This window comes from Hemicordylus capensis, chromosome 4 (assembly GCF_027244095.1).
Source record: "Hemicordylus capensis ecotype Gifberg chromosome 4, rHemCap1.1.pri, whole genome shotgun sequence".
In the NCBI taxonomy this organism is placed as follows: Eukaryota; Metazoa; Chordata; class Lepidosauria; order Squamata; family Cordylidae; genus Hemicordylus; species Hemicordylus capensis.
This window is the reverse complement of record NC_069660.1, coordinates 286179390-286196760: the sequence shown is the minus strand read 5'-3', so window position 1 is coordinate 286196760 and position 17371 is coordinate 286179390. Positions and strand designations below refer to the sequence as shown.

General features: G+C 44.8%; 1 protein-coding gene across 12 annotated transcripts in view; it reads right to left on the bottom strand.

Moving 5' to 3' along the window:
• VPS13B (vacuolar protein sorting 13 homolog B) overlaps window positions 1-17371 on the bottom strand; it is a 714157-nt gene that overhangs the window by 367934 nt on the left and 328852 nt on the right. For all 12 annotated transcript variants that reach the window (XR_008306070.1, XM_053245162.1, XM_053245160.1 and 9 more), the window contains 2 exons: window positions 14325-14559; window positions 10107-10327 (listed from right to left, as the gene is read on the bottom strand). Coding sequence is in view for 11 of the 12 variants with exons in the window: in XM_053245162.1 (XP_053101137.1) it covers window positions 10107-10327; window positions 14325-14559 (456 nt within the window). In the remaining variant the exon portion in view is untranslated. The remainder of the gene's footprint in view (window positions 1-10106; window positions 10328-14324; window positions 14560-17371) is intronic.

Here is a 17371-nt window from a genome sequence, read left to right as displayed (position 1 = left end):
TTTCAGCCCCAGGACATATCCAGAGAATGATGCTGGCTTCTAATGTGGGCAGAACAGATGCAGAAAAACATTGTTGTCAATCTAGATTTGATATAAAACAGGACTTGATTTTGTGCATAAGAGAATATGATTTCTCTTCGTAGATTATGCTGCTGCCACCCTTAAATAGGTATAGTGTAAGAGGAGAATTTGTAAAAAACTGCAGAATCTATTTTGATTCCTAATTAAATGTTTTACGATTTACAGCTAGTAGTTACCATAGATTTTGAACTACAGATTTTTATTAACAGATGCATTTTTCAACCTTTTAAAAAAGTATCTTTCAGTATTTAGAGAAGCAATTAATCACTAAGGGCAGCAACACTGCTATAAAATGATAATATATATCAGTATATGATATTGTGGCATATACTGATGGCAGTGTAGCATAAATCTCTTTATTGTTAAAGTAGAAAAACTATACATATCTCTCTAGTACATTTTGATAGCCTGATTAAGTATCTCTAATTGATGTAAACCTTATCTTTCATTCTATTATTTTGTAAAGTCTTAACATGTCAGCATTTAAGTTTTGGTTAGGCATAATTATTAGGTGGCAAATAGGGTACTTCAACTAGTATCAACTAGTATTAATAATTTTAACTAGTATCAACTAATGTTAATGCCATTCTTAACCAGTGCAAATATCATTTATTTATTTATTTATCATATTTATATACCACCTGATATGTTTATCTCTAGGATTATAATGCAGTGGCAATAATAATATAATGCAGTGGCATTAACAATAACAACAATAATGCAGTGGCATCCTGTTAACCATGGTTAACAAATTGGGATCCAACCTTGGGAATCTGTGCTCTGTAGCCCTATGATACCTGGAAACCACCTCACCTCCTACACAACCACTTTTGTATCAACATTAATCATGAGTAAGGCTAGGCAGAGTTTTACATTAAACCAGGATACAAAACTTTTACACACAACACACACACAATATGTACATGGCACTTTACAGCTAATGAAAAGACATGCTTGTTCCAAGGGCTTACAATCTGGAAACAGACACAAGTGATACAGCAGGAGAAATAAAACAAACATAAGAAGTGAAAACATCCTATGTGCTACTGACACACGAAACACAGGAGGAGGCATTTTCCATATTATACTAAGGTACATTGTTATACATAAAGAATAGCAGACCTGAGCTCTTATTGCTAGTCTGAAAGGTATCTGAATATATTTCACTGACTGCATTTGATTATCAAAAGGGTGGTAGTTTCCATTTAGCATGTTGGTGGCAACGTCTCTAAAGTGAACGTTTGATCATTCCCATATATACATCTAATAATTAAGAAAGCGTTGGTATTGGTGTGAGGTCTCTTTTCTTCCTAACTTTGGCAAAGCTTCTTAAAAGCTGTGGTAGTTTTGGTAACTTATCTTCAAAATTAGAAGTACAATATAATTAAAGCAAGACTAACAATGCTGGAATGTATGCTTCTCTTTTTAAAAACTACAAACCCCGCAAAATGCAGGCATCCTATTCATGTTTCATATATACCATGAGAGCAAATTTTGCTCTAGATATGCAGAGCTAAGGTAGCCATTTTGGGACAGCTAGAGTATCTGCCAATAGTAAAAATCCTGTAGGCTTGTCCCTAAATAATTGGGTGGGGGGGTCAACTGACTCCCAGGACAAACTGTTACATAAGAACCTACGAACAGCCCTGCTAGCTAGATCAGGCCCAAGGCCTATCTAGTCCAGCATCCTGCAGTAGCCCACCAGATGCCCCCGAGAAGTCCACAGGCAAGAGGTGAGGGCATGCTCTCTCTCTTGCTGTGTTGCCCCCCGCAACTGGTATTTAGAGGCATCTTTCCTCTGAGTCTAGAGGTGGCTTATCACCATCAACTAGTAGCCATTGATAGACCTGTCCTCCATGAATTTGTCCTAGCCCCCTTTAAAGCCATCCAAGCTAGTGGCCATCATCACATCCAGGGCAATGGCAAAGAATTCCATAGGTTACTTATACACTGTGTGAAAAATTTGTTGGTCCTAAATTTCTTGACCTTCAGTTTCATTGGATGACCCCTGCTTCTAGTGTTGTGAGAGAGGAAGAAAGATTCATTCTCTCTATTCCATGCATATAGACCTCTATAAAATTATTATTATAGACCAATATAAAATTATGCATGGAATAGACAAGAGTTCTGTGGCAGCTGAGGTAACTGTACATGAGCTAAATGTGGAGGAACCGAGAATGGAGCATTGGTACTCACCGTGAAGGCTTCTTCTGGCTGCCGTTGTAGAGGACAACTCCCTGGGTTATCATCCCATGCTCGCTCCAGGGCAGGACGTATGCTAATTCTAAAGCTATAAAAGTAGCCGGATGGTAACCCCACCCAGTTCTTGTAGTCAGCCAAGCTTCGAACGGAAGGCAACCTCAATAACACACATATATGAGTAGAAAAAGAGCTAGTAAACGGAAACAGGTAAACCAACAGGCAAACAAACAGGTAAAAAACAACAACAGGTAAACCAACAGGTAGAAAAAACAGCAGGAAGATAGAGCCCCATCCCCCCAGGAGTCTGGGACCGCATAGGGAGGGTCGAGTTGTCCTCTACAACGGCAGCCAGAAGAAGCCTTCATGGTGAGTACCAATGCTCCATTCTCGGCTGCCGTGTGAGGACAACTCCCTGGGGACATACCAAAGCCAGGTGACCCAGGGTGGGGGTCCCAGGCTACTGAGGGGGAAGGACATGTTGCAGAACCCTTCTGCCAAAGGCAGCCTGAGCGGAGTGCATAGTGTCCATCTTGTAGTGCCTGGTGAAGGTGGACGGGGACGCCCACGTGGCCGCTCTGCAGATCTCCTCCCACGGGGCATTGGTGGAAAACGCTGCTGAAGTGGAGGCCGCTCTAGTTGAATGCGCCGTGATTCGCGTGGGTGGAGGCAAGTGCTGGGTCTCGTATGCCAAGGAGATGCAGGCCCTGATCCAACGACCGATGACAGCTGAGGAGACCTTTTGGCCCATGGAGGCCGGTAGGAAGGAGACGAATAACGAGTCCGTCGTCCTGAAGGAGGCAGTTCTTTTAAGGTAGGTCTTTAAGCAGCGGCGAACATCCAACTTATGCCACTCCTTCTCCCTGGGGTGGACGGGCTTGGGACAGAAAGAGGGCAGGACCAGGTTTTGAGACCTGTGGAACATGGAGGCGACCTTAGGGAGAACTGAAGGGTCCGGGATTAAGGTTACTGAATCGGCAGAGAATATACAGAACCTGGGGTTGGAGGACAGTGAGGCTAATTCTGAGATCCTCCTGGCCGAGGTGACGGCCACCAGAAAGGCCAACTTCAGAGAGAGAAGGCGTAAAGAAATGGACCTAATCGGTTCAAATGGAGGCTTGTGAAGGACCCGCAGGACTTTGTGGAGGTCCCACGTGGGGAACCTATGTACTACAGGAGGGGATGTTAGCGATGCTCCACGCAGGAAACGCTTCAGGTGGGCATGGGACAAGAGAGGCTTGCCCTTGAATGGTAGCAGGAGAGGAGCCAAGGCCGAAGCGTGCCGCTTGATGGTATTGGCCTTAAGGCCCTTGTCAAGGCCGTCCTGTAGGAATTGTAGCAGCTCGGGTAGGGAACATGCCCTTGGAGTCAGGTGTCTGTTTCTGCACCATCTGAGGAAAACTCTCCAGGTGCACTGGTAAATGCGGTGAGTGGAAGAGCGTCTGGAGGCCATCAGTGTGTCGAGAACGCTCTGGGAGTAACCGAAGCCCCCTAGCAGCTCCCGTTCAAGTGCCAGGCGGCAAGCTGGAACCAGGCGGGATCTGGATGGAGTACTGGGCCCTGCGAGAGCAGGTCTGCGGAGATGGGAAGCAGAACTGGAGGCCCGGTTGCGAGGTTCAGGATCTCTGGGAACCACGGCCTGCGGGGCCAATGAGGGGCCACCAGAATCACCCTGGCCCCCAGGAGCCGAATGCGCCTGAGAAGTCTGGCCAGAAGCGGAAGTGGTGGGAAGGCGTAGAGGAGGGTCCTTGGCCAGGAAGCCGTCATGGCATCTGTCTGTTCCGCCTGTGGGCACTGGAACCGGCTGAAGAACCGCGGAAGTTGGGCGTTGCTGGGAGAGGCAAACAGGTCGACTTGAGGGGTTCCCAGTCTTCTGGACAGGAATGAGAAGGCTCTGCGGCTCAGGGTCCATTCGGCTGGGTGGATGTCCTGCCGGCTCAGCCAGTCCGCTTGTACGTTCAGTTCTCCCTTCAGGTGGACTGCTGATAGGGAGGACAGGTGAGATTCGGCCCAGCGGAGGAGCAGAACTGCTTCCTGATGAAGGGAGCGAGACCTGGTGCCGCCTTGCCGGTTGATGTGTGCTTTTGCTGTCACATTGTCGGTCTGGACCAGGACATCCTTGCCCCTCAGTGCAGGTAGGAAGGCTTGAAGGGCCAGGCGAATCGCACGGAGCTCCAACCAGTTCATGCTGTGGCCCGACTCCTCGGGGGACCATCTGCCCTGGGCCGACTGAGAAAGGCAGTGAGCTCCCCATCCCCGAAGGCTCGCATCCGTGGTGATGAGAATTCGAGGGAGATCCAGAAAGGGCTTGCCGGCCTCTAGGTTTCTCTTGCAGAGCCACCAGCGGAGCGAGGAGCGCACTTCTGGAGACAGTTGAACCCTCCTGGACGACCTGGAGGAAATGTCCTCCTGGAAGGGGAGGAGAAACCATTGGAGGCAACGGAGATGCAACCTTGCCCAGGGGACAGAGTCGATGGAGGAAACCAGTAGACCCAATAACTGAGCCAGCTGAAGGACGCGAGGCCTGCTGGTCGCCAGGGTCTTTGATGTCATGGACCAAATCTTGAGTCTGCGTTCCTCTGGAAGAAAGAATCGGTCCCTTTGGGTGTCCAGGACTACTCCTAAGTGCTGGAGACGGAATGTAGGCGACAGGTGGCTCTTGGCGTAGTTGACCTGGAAGCCGTGGGACGTCAGGGCCTCTAGGGTGATCTGGACGTCCCGTTCTGCATGGTTTCGCGACATCACGATCAAATCGTCCAAGTAAGCCGAGAGGCGGACCTTTTGCAGGCGGATGTAGGCTACTAGAGGAGCCAGCACCTTTGTGAATGTCCTTGGGGCCGAGGAGAGCCCGAATGGGAGGGCACGATACTGATAATGTGCTCCCCTGTAACAGAATCTGAGGAGATGACGGGATAAAGGGTGAACAGGAACCTGTAGATAGGCCTCTGTCAGATCCACTGATGCCATCAGGTCCCCGTGTTGTAGGCTCTCCGCGATGGAGCGGAGAGTCTCCATACGGAACCTGCGCTTGCGTACCCATCGGTTTAAGGATTTTAGATCGAGGACCGCCCTGTAGGAGCCGTCCCGCTTGGGCACGGTGAATAAGATTGAATAAAGCCCTTGACGGTGCTCTTGAGGGGGAACTGGCTCTATGGCTGCGATGGCTAACAGGTGGTCTATGGCCTGTTGAAGGATTCTGTGTCTTGTGGAAGAACGAGAAGTTGGGGTGGGCCGAAACCTGTGTAATGGGGGGCCTGACAACTCTATTAAGTACCCCTCTAAAATTGTTTTCAGGACCCATTTGTCTGTGGTGGACGCCTCCCAGGCATGGTAAAAGTGGGAGAGGCGACCTCCTATCTTTAAAGAGTCACTGTGCTTGACGTGGTTTAAACTGCTGGCCTGGCTGGGCTCTCGAATTGGACTTGGCGGGGAAGTTACCCTTTGGCCAATTGGGGCGCCTAAATCTGTTGTCTCGCTCGTGGGGGCGAAAGGAGGGGCGAAAGGGACGAAATTGGTGCTGCTGAGGCTGACCCCTACGAAAGGGGCGCCGCTCGTCCCTCCTGGCTGTGCTGGGAAGGGTCAGCTTTCTATCCTTGGATTCAATGAGGATGTCCTTAAGGGCTTCATCCCCAAAGAGCTTAGTGGCTGAGAAGGGGACTGCCGCTAAGTTGGCTTTTGATGCTGCATCAACCTGCCAGTGGCGGAGCCAGAGGGTTCGCCTAGCGATCACATTAGTAGCTGTAGCTCGGGCCCCGAAACGTACTGCATCCAGGGTGGTGTCAGCAATGTAGGCTTGTGCCTTCTGGAGCTTTAGGGCAATCTGGCGGGACCTGGCTGGATCTGGGGGAGGCGACTGAAGCAACTCATCGGTCCAGAGCAGTGCTGCCCGAGAAATGATGGAGGCGGCTATGGAGGCTCTGATAGAAAGAGAGATACAATCGTTATTTCTCCTTAACTGTACTTCGATTCTCTTTTCGGCGGGATCCTTCAGCGTTGACTCTCCATCTCGTGGGAGGACCGCACGAGAGGTGAGGGCTGAGACGTGAGCATCTACTGGAGGCGTCTGGAGTTGTGCAGCTGCTGAGGGGAGGAACGCGTAGTGCTTATTAGCTAAGGAAGAGACCTTCTTCTGGACCGCTGGTGCTTGCCACTCCTGCTGGAGAACCTCTGAGAAGGTATTTGGCAAGGGAAACAGGAGCTCTGGTGAAGAATGTGTAGGTAATACCAGAGATTCCTTGGAGGGAGCAGCCCCAGGATGCAAACCCTCAATATCGAGACCCAGGGTGCGCATGGCCTTAACAAACAATGTGGAGAAATCGTCAGATGGAAAAAGGCGCTTAAATTGAGGGGTGGATTCCTCCATCCCTGCCTGTCCATCAGACCACTCCCCTTCTTCCCTGGAATCGTCCCCCAAGTCTGCCAGATCAGGGCAAACCCCCTCTGTAAGGGCAGTATCAGCTTGGCCCACGGGGGAACGAGGCAGGGCAGGGACCCTCCCTAGGTGGGTAGGGGACTCTGGGCCCGTGTCTTCTGAGGAGTGGGCTGGGGCAGGGCGTGTGGCAGTGGGGCTGGGCTCCCTACGCCTCTTCTGCTGCCCCTTGCGGCCCTTCCGCCTCTTTCTGTGGGATTTCCCATGTGGGGTGGAGTCAGAATCGGAAGAGGAGGGGGAGGAGGGGGAGGGCGATCGCCTCCCTCGCTTACGGCCCCTCTTTCCCGCCTTGCGCTGATGCAGGGCTTGCGAGAGCAGATCACTGATCCAGGTTTTCCAGCTCTCCGGCATCTCTGGCCCTGGGGCTGCAGAGGAGGGGGGAGGGGGAGGGGCCGCTCCCTGGTCTCCTGCCGGGGCCTGCGCTATTGGTACCAGCAGGGGGGGGCTATCCAATGGGGAAGCCTGAATAGGGGCCATGGAGAGGGGCTGCCTGCTCTCGGGAGCTCCCGTTCCGCCAGGGGACTGCCGCTCACACTCACCCTCCTCGGTCTGTGCGATGCCCTCCTCCTCCTCTCCCGAGGAGCCGGTGGCCTCCGAGGATCGGGCCGCTGTGAGCAGTTCCAACACTTGGGCTCTCCTGCGCCGCCGCTGGGCCCTCGCCTGCTCTGCCTCCTCGAGGGACGAGCCAAGATGGCGCCCTTCGCTCTGTGCGCCCGCCCGCGCACCGGCAGCAGCATGTCGGTCTTTCCTTGAGGCGCCCGCCCCCGCAGAGGGGGGCGGTGCTGCCGAAGTGCCCTCGCCCGGGGGGGACGCGGTGGTCCTGGGCATGGCTGCAGCGTGTCTAGCGGCGGCCGCGCTCGCAGCGGAGCGGTCCGCCTTTGCTGCTTGGGTCTTTTGCCTCTCCGCCCGTGATCGGAGTCCCTGCAGGCACGGCTGCGGCTGCTCCATGGCAGAAGGGGGGAGAGGGAGGGGGAAGGTCTGGACAGCAAGCGGGGAGCGGAGGACTGAGTAAATAGGCTGAGCAAACGAGCGGGAGTGGGGTGGAGATTGAGGCTCGGCAGGGAACCCTTTTTGAAGAAATGCCTTTTTTTTTTTTTTTTTTTTAAAGATGAGGGAGAGGGAAGGAGGGCAGCCGAGGAGCCAAGGAGAAGGGAGAGGCGTAAGCAGAGGAAGGAGCAAGTTAAAAGGAGACTTATCTGAGGAACGAAGCAAGGCTGAGTATCCTTTCCTGGAGCGTTAGCAGGACGAAAAGAACTGGGTGGGGTTACCATCCGGCTACTTTTATAGCTTTAGAATTAGCATACGTCCTGCCCTGGAGCGAGCATGGGATGATAACCCAGGGAGTTGTCCTCACACGGCAGCCGAGAATGAGAGGTAAATTGAGCTGGGGTAGGTCATTTATATCAACCTAACTGAAGCTTCTATGGACCCAATTTTTTCTTGGAAGAGGAAGGCAGGTGGAGTGGGGGGCCTGCTGTAACAAAAGGGAAACAGCTGGTATATCTTTTTAATCAATGTTCCTAACACATTTTGTTGAAATCTTTTTCAAGGGAATATTTGACTTTTATCCAGACCAGTTCACTGATAAGCCTCTGCAAAATGAAACATTTTGTGATGCATTTCTTAACTAAGAAGAAGTTGTTAATACCCAAAACTTCAGAGCAGGTTTCATTCTTATTTTAATATCTGAAGAGAGTGTTTTATGGTTATTATGGGCATAATAGGTTTTTCTAAGACTTTTTAAAAAGTATTATTCAAAAACAGATTAATGCACACAAACCACTGATAGCTATATTGAAGATCCAAGCCCAGAAAATTATAACACTACTACAATTACCAGTTGTGTAGCCAAACAGCTTTTATAGTAATTTACTTACTCTTTTATAAGCATATATTACCCACATCATCATATACTATTTTACGTAAGACATATTATTCTGTTTGATAGAAGGATAACTGTTATGAGAAGGGAGGTTAGAATACAAACGCACATGAGAAAGCTGCTTAATAATGTTTTAATTACAATAGAAAATGTGATCCCTGTTCATTTTAGCAGAAGCAGAGCTTCTGCACACTTTATATGACAATCATGTTTGCCAGATCTGCACCAGCATCACATTGATATTTATTGCTGTAAATTTGTAAAATGTGAACAGGAGATACAATTCTCCAAACATTATGGGTTATATGGTAGGCATGCTGGGAGGATCCAGTTATTCAAAAAGTGTGTACTGACCCAAGTTTTTGAAGGATTTCAGTGAAGTTTCTCTCAAAAAAAAGTATATATACACACGTGTGTGTATAGATATATATGACATAGATTGTACAGATGTGTGTGTGTATTACAGATATATAGATGTGTGTGTATACTTCAATTTATTGAAGTAAATTAATGATATCGAAGTAAAATATGTTTTGTTTTGTTTTGTTTTTAAGAACAGGGATATGCCACATTGGCTGCTATAATGAGAACTGGAAAGGCATCTATTAATGTATTGTTTACACATTATGTACATGTGTTAAGCCCATAAGAGTGGAAAGTAAAAGTAAGACAAACATTGACAGAGACTGAGATCTAACACAGAAGTAATCTATGTTTCTGCACACCATATCTGCTAAAACCACCGCACTGATTCACTTTGAGTCGATCTCGGACCAGCCACCTTTCCTGAAGGGTGGTCTGGTTTGTGATCAAACTACTCCAACTGCCCCAGTTTGCAGCAGACCAGTTCGCGATTGAACCATTCTGCACATCCCTATTGTACACTTGCCCTTTTCTATAGGCTACTACTTCAGACACTGATTATGACAAAATATCTTCCTGTCTAATGGCCAAGCTCATGATAGCCTATGTTTCTGGACTTTATTTCAAGATAGTCAAATATAACTTGTATCAAATCCAACTGAAATACAGACCTATATACAGCCCTATAATAAACATATTCAAATATTTCATGTTAGATTATGACAAATACAATGTCTCAGTAATTCACTCAGTCCACTTAAAAAGGGTAATATTACTTGCTTGAAACCCTTCCATGCTACATGAGAGCAGGTATGTGTTAATTTGTACAAAAATTACATTAGATCATTTGAACAGATGCAGTGATAGCAAAGAAAGGCCCCAGCATTTTAACAGTACATCTGCAAGTCATTTCATTCCATCAGCCAAAAGATGCATTTATGTGCTGTAGCTATTACACTTTGAGACGAATTTAAATTACAAAACTTGAAAGAGCTTCAAAGAAATTCTTAATCTAAGTAGCCTGATGGTACTTTTTAGAAGAAAAAAAGGCGCTTAAGATGAGGGAAACTTTTTTTTTTCAAGACCCAGAATAATAATCCTTAAATCAAGCAATTTTTAATTCACTCTAATAAATCAAATAAATGCACCAACCTGAGGATTTGAGCATTTTACTTCAAGCGACTCAAGGTCAACATGAAGACACACAACAAACGAGTGCCTGGATTCAGGCCCTGCAGCAAGCAGTTTTTGCGATGTGACTGCCAGAGTAGAAGTGCAACCCATAGGTTCTATTAAATTTAGAGTCATTTGCTGCCCGAGAACAGTGTACACACTGAAATGATTCAGATTAATAGTCCAGGGGAAAGCATCACCTGGTAATTCAAAAACAAAGAAAAACAAAATGTTCAGTATAAACAACTTCCAATGTTTGGTACATCAATACAAAAATCATTATTCTTGTATGAAGTCTAATAGAAATATGAGTCCAAGCCACCTAATTATGCTATTGTGTGTATGGAATGTCAATATTATAATACCTTGACCCCTGATGTATGATATTATATACATGTCAAGAATATTTGTAATGATATGCCATTTCATTGTATTTATTCAAGTGATGGGAGGTCGGTGGAGAGAACGGTAGAAAAACAATTAGCCTTGATTTGCCAAAACTGAGCACTTTTGAGTTGCATTGATTTCAGCAGGAGAGATTTAAGGATATGCATCTACCCACAAAATGGGATTAAAAAGCGCTTTATTTCTAGCTGAATAATGACCTTTGTTTTTAAGCTTTTTCCTATGGACAATTATAATTACTGGGATTCAGAATTCAAAAACAAATAAAATTAAATATTGTCAGAAATATCACATTATTAAATTAATAGTGAAATCATTGCTTTTACCTACAAAAGAAATGTGTGAAAAAGTCAATCCCTGCCAATCATATGAGAAGGGGCTATTGTAGTTATGTGTGACTGATAATTCAAATTCAAAGCCATCAAACTTTGCTAAAAGCTTAATACCATTTTTTCCAAACTACTGTTGTCATAACTACTGGAAAGTATGATAATGGGAAGAATTTCTAACAAGCTATTGCTTTGAAGGTAGGGAAAGACATTTCCTTGAAAAGTAATATCTATCTAGGAATGGGAACCCTGGAAAATTCCCATTCTTCCAAATCAATCATGATGGTATCTTATCTGTAGTTACTAAGTAATTCAATTTAATTCATTTTATTTGTTCAGCTCTTGGAAAAAGACACCTTACCATTTACTGTCATTTCTAATGACTTGAACAATTGTAAAAGGATAAATTGTAAAAGAATTATAATTTGCTTTGTTACAAATGCAATATATATTACTTGATCCCCCTCCCACCACCACCACCAGCAATGGTAGTAACCAGGGGGAAAGTGAGAGAAAGGAAAAATCATGTTAATGAAACAATGCTTTTCCTTCCCAATGGATAACTAAAAACACTAATATATTTCTAATCCTTTAATGGGCCTGCAGAACCAAGGAGAAAAAAGCTAGAATCTGTTACAATTTTTACTAATTGCTACTACAGCACTGACATATACATGCACCTCAGCTTTCACTATTAACACTATTTCTTTCTATCAGACAGAGCAATGGTGAGATTGACATCAGCATTAAGAGCAAAAGAATGTATTTACCAGAAGCACACAGGAGAAAGCTTTTCAAAGGAGCAGTGCACTGGAAACTCTGAATGAAGATTCCAGTCATTACAAACATGTGTACTGCAACTTCATCCAAAATATAAGCTATAGGGAAATACTGTGCTGAAAGTCTATCTAGCCAAAATTTTTGTTGTCATGCAGGCTTTCAGGTTTTTGTGAGATTTCAACTGAATGAGTTCCTAGAACATTCAATAGTAGTAATGATGAGGTGTATGGCCACAGTTGGGTTCGACTTTTGTTTTGATCCATGTACACAGATTAGCACTAGCTTTACGTAGGTATTGTTTATTGTAGTTGGGTGAATAATGCTGCATGATGTAAAATGCAGAGGTAGAAACAGAAATATAAATGGACTCAGCCAATTTCACCTTTAGAATGCAAGGAGAGCTCAAAACATGTTTTTATTTGCTTCAACACAGATAATTATGGAATTTATAATTCAATATGCTGAGTTTTCTAATGCAATCAAACCATATTCCAAGGGTCATAGAATGGAAGGACCAGAAGAGAGTTAGTGCATTTTTCACTTCAGGGCCCCCTGATGTAAAACATTCCCTAAACAATTAGCTCATATCATTGAGAACTGTTCTCATGCCACCAAAGAGGCACCAAGCCAAAGATTTCTGTATAACAAATACATTTCTTAAAACAAATCCAATTGGCTCAAACAAGCACAACATGGCAAAAGTGAAAAACTTGTATAAACACGTCAGAGGTTGGAGTGAATTCAGGAGATGTCTCTAGATAACTGATTGCACACTCACTAAACAGGTGGAACTCAGACCTGAGGTGAGTCAAAAGACAGTCAACAGTATGAGGCAAGATTAGGCCTTTTAGGTCACCGGTACTTTCATTCAGAAGAAAGTGACCATCTATTTTTAGGGGGAAAGGGGTTAAATTGTATATTTTTAACTGGTGGGTTTTTAAAAAAATGTTTTTTACCTAGTTTCTTGAACTTGGAAAAGCAGTTTCTAACATTTAGAAGAGCAAAACTGTCATCTCTTGTTGATACAATTCATTAAAAAAAACTATTTTGTTTAAACCCAGCAATGCTATGTAAATTGCCTTCTCCCAAAGAATTATACCATTAGCAAAATGCCGGTCCCCGCCACCGTGCCAGTGTGATGAGGCGGAGTGTGGGTTGTGCCTGGAACATGAGGCAGGCATGGTGCCGCCATCTTGTCTCCCCCTCCACGTGGCTGGGAGTGGCCAATCAGGCAAGCAAGCAGGCCAGTTGTGGCACCAGTTGCCTCCAGTCTGCCCAGTCACTCCACAACCTGCTTCCACAGCTGAACTGGAGGGGCCAGGGGGCTCCCGCTGTGATTTAATAGGGCATGTAAGAAAGTGAACAGGGAGACTGGTAGAGCGGTCACCGCCTTGGGCGGAAGGGTGATCTCGCATCCTGGCATTCGGGTTCAGGACTCTTCACTGTACAGGTGGGATGGAGTACGTTTGACTGATTGAGGGAAATGAGTTGTTTCTCTGGGACTAGCAACGAGGTATTCAGGAAGCACTATCTACAGTAAACATATGACTAGTTCAAGAAATGAATGAAGTGTTTTGTCTAGAATAGAGAAGGACTGCATCTAATAATTCATACATTCTCATTCATGAAACTTACCACATTTATTGGGAATGTCCCATTTAGAACTAGCATTTCTAAATTTAGCACAAAAAACAGAGTTCAAATGCTGCCATGTTATAATACTTAACCAACTTATACTGAAAGTATACATTTATAGGGGGAAAAACAAAACACTATTAATACTGCAGAAAAATTACTTTGTTATTCTAGAACAGTTATACACTGTAACTCACATCTATAAGAGCTATGAAGCACTCAATTTAGTCTTACCACAGTCACAAACTCATTAAATGGCCTTCAGCAGGCCATCATTGCAAATATACTGAAAAGCAAATAGTAAAAAAATAACAGTCTTATGACTGTTTCTTATGAAACAGGAAATTAAAAAAGAGTTTAACAGTTTTTTTTAAAAGAGAATTATTAATACTTCCTGAAAAAGCATTCCATGCCAAAAGGAAAATGGGCAAAAATAATGGACAGAGCAGGAGATCATCATAGATGAATTGTCAAAAGAAGAGAAGCTTTCATACTATCTCAGAAGGAGCCACATCATGAAGGGCTTCAAAGAATCAAACATTTTGAATTGTATAATGAAATGAACTGATGTACCAATACGACAAATATTTATATGCCACTTTTCAAAAGAAGTTCCCAAAGCGGGATAGGTAGGTAGGTAGGTAGATATAACAAATAAATGGTTCCCTGTCCCCAAAGGGTTCACAATCTTTAAAAAGAAACATAAGATAGACACCTGCAACAGCCGCTGGAGGACTGCTGTGCTGGAGATGGATAGGGCCAGTTGCTCTCCCCCTGATCAATAAAGAGAATCATCACTTTAAAAAGGTGCCCCTTTGCTCAGTTAGCAGGGACAGTGACTCTCTAGTGAAGATAGAATCAAACAATTAAGATGGCAAATGAGAAATTATTCAAGCAGCTGAAATTCATCACAAAAGAAAACAGTTACAAAAATAAAAGAAAATGTATACAAATATTTTTGAGCAGGTTTCCACCACACTAAAATCTTCACATAGAAAAAGCTGATCATATAATAAAATGTCCTCTTTTAGAATGTATTGTACTCTACCTTCTTCAATAATTGGTCTTTGCACAACAAAGGGAATCTCTTGCAGGGGCTCCATGTACTTGTGGCCAGCACTCATAATTTTTATCTGGGGTAAGCAAAGGATAAGTGTTCCAGGCATACTGGCCTGCCCATGATACCAACTACGAACAGTTCCAGGAATATCACCAGACACCATTGTACTGGGAGATGGAAGACTGTCATTTGGAATAAACACACAGCAGGACTGTACTTCAAGCTGAAAAACAAAAACAAATCCATAAAAGGAATCTCATAAACAGACTTTAAGATGTGTTTGTTATATCCCTACACCTAAATATCATACAAGAAGAAGAATCAAAGTTGGTTACAAATATTTCTACAACTCATGAATTAAAACAGAAAGCAAAGGCAAACAGCAGCAGGTGGTTTGTGTTTTGGTAATTTATGTTTCCAAACAAGTCACACCTAAAGAGGTGTTATTTTAGCCTACAAACTTGTACAGAAATATGTTGGTGGCACAAAAGCTGAACATGTATCTGTCTTTCCACACCTCTTTCTAAGAGAGGTGACTGAGTCCTGGAAGTGTACTTGCAAAAATGAAAACAAAAGAAAGTCTTCTTCCATTTACAGTTTATCTTTTCTTAGCACAAGCCAACTAGTAGCTTGTATTCTGTTATTTTCAGTCACTACTCCTTTACTTTGTAAACTGCAGAGACTGATGTGCATTACAATGCCTGGCATTATTCTCAACAGACATAAAAACAGGTCGTTCACTTGTAACTTATGATCTGGAAGTGATCTGTTGCAGTCATAAGAGTGGGTACTGCACCTGTGTGGGACCATTTGGGCAGAATTGACTAGCTCCTTGACGTACCCAGCCCTGCCCCTTGCACGTGGTGCATTTTGTTGATTTGGGCGGGCTGGCACTTATCTCCTCAGTTCTTGAAGGACTGACATTTGGACTCACTTATTGCTCAGGTCCATAGCAGTGTTCCACAAGGTAGGTTGTACTCTGTGCTACATATGTTTTGTTACTACACATACTGCAGTGGGGCCGGTGGGAAGGTCTTATGACTGTAATAGATCACTTCCAGATCATAAGTTACAGGTGAGCAACCTGTTTATCTGGATCGTGATTCATTGCACTCATAAGAGTGGGTGATTAACAAGCTGTCAGTCTGGAGGTGGGTGTAGTATGCTAAGGTAAGACCCTTTTCAGCACACCCCTCCCAAAATTGGCCTGTGCTGCAGAATGAAGGTCCAATGCATAATGCTTAACAAAGGTTTGCTCAAAAGACCAAGTCACTGCCATGCAGATGTCTCTGAGTTTAATGCCAGCCATCTTGGCAGCAGAGTTAACATAAGCTCTGGTGGAGTGAGTCCATACAGATTTCAGGAGCTTTACTTGATAGTATTTGTATGTCAGAAAGATCAATTCCACTACCCAGTGGGTACGTCTTTGTATCGAAATATGGCAACTCTTCGCTTTGCCTTTGTAACCTACAAAGAAGCACTTCATCTTTCTGTAGGGCTTTGTCAGATGCAGATAGAACAGGAGTGCACTGTCCAGGGAATGCAGTGACCATTCCAGAGCTGTTGTGGGATTCCGGAAGAAGGTAGGTAAGACAATGTCACTGTTGGTGTGAAATTCTGCAACAATTTTACGCCTAAAATCTGGGCCCAGGTGAAGCACTCCTTTGTCTAGATGGAACTTCGTATAAGGAATATCAATGCGTAGGGCATTTAGTTCTCTTACTCTCTGAGCTGAAGTTATGGCCAATAGAAAGGCCATTTTCAATGTCACAATTTTAGGTTGAGCCATCATCATAGGCTCAAAGGGGGCAGGGTCCATTAAGGCTGATCGAACAAGGGAAAGACTCCATTGTTTGGTGGGCCACCTAATAAGTTGATAGAGGTTGTTCAACTCTTTCATGAATCTCTTGGACTCCAGATGCAAGAAAACCAACTTTCTGTCCCAGCTGGAAGGGTGGGCAGAAATGGCTGCCAGATGTACCTTTATGGAAATGTTGGTCAACTTCTGCTGCTTCAGATCCATGAGGTACAATTACACTTGTCAAATGGATGCAGCATGAAGCAGAAAGTCATGTTTTTGTGCACACGTCCTGAAGCGCTTCTACTTAGCAATAGCAATAGCAATAGCACTTACATTTATATACCGCTCTATAGCCGGAGCTCTCTAAGCGGTTTACAATGATTTAGCATATTGCCCCCCAACATTCTGGGTACTCATTTTACCGACCTCGGAAGGATGGAAGGCTGAGTCAACCTTGAGCCCTTGGTCAGGATCGAACTTGTAACCTTCTGGTTACAGGGCGGCAGTTTTACCACTGCGCCACCAGGGGCTCATACTTGCTGTCATAGTTAATGCAAGTTGACTTCGTCTTGTCATTCAGAAGTATATTGCTCAGCAGCCTATCCTCCAAGCAGTCAGGCTCAGTGTTTTCAAATCAGGGTGGCAGATTTGCCTGCCCTCCTGTATTCAGAGATCCTCATGTTGAGGTAGCCGTGTGTGGTGACCCTTCGACAGTTTGAGTGCCTGTTGAAACCATGGCTGTCATGGCCACCATAGAGCAATCAAAATGCAATCTACAGATTCTTGTAGTATCTTTGCCTGTAGCCTTTTCAAAAGAGGGTAAAGGGGCGAAATATAGAGAAATCTCTGACCCCAGCTGTATTGGAAGGCATCCCCTCTCAAGTTGTTGCTGATGCCGGCTCTTGAGAAAAACTGGGAGCACTTCTTGTTCATCAATGTTGCAAATAGGTCAATCTCCGGTGTCCCCCAGTCTCTGAACAGCACCTGGAGGTACTGTGAGCACCCGCAGAGTTGTGACCTGCTTAGGAGATCTGCTAAGGTATTCTCTCTCTACTCCGTTGATGTGAATGCCTATCAACATAATTTGTTGTACTATGTTCCAGTTCCAAATATGCAGGCTTAGTATGCAAAGGGAGTGGGACACCATTCCGCCCTGGTGGTTTAAATACACAATCGCCATGGTGTTGTCTAAACAGATATGAACCACTTTGCCTGTCAGGGATGGCTGGAAGGA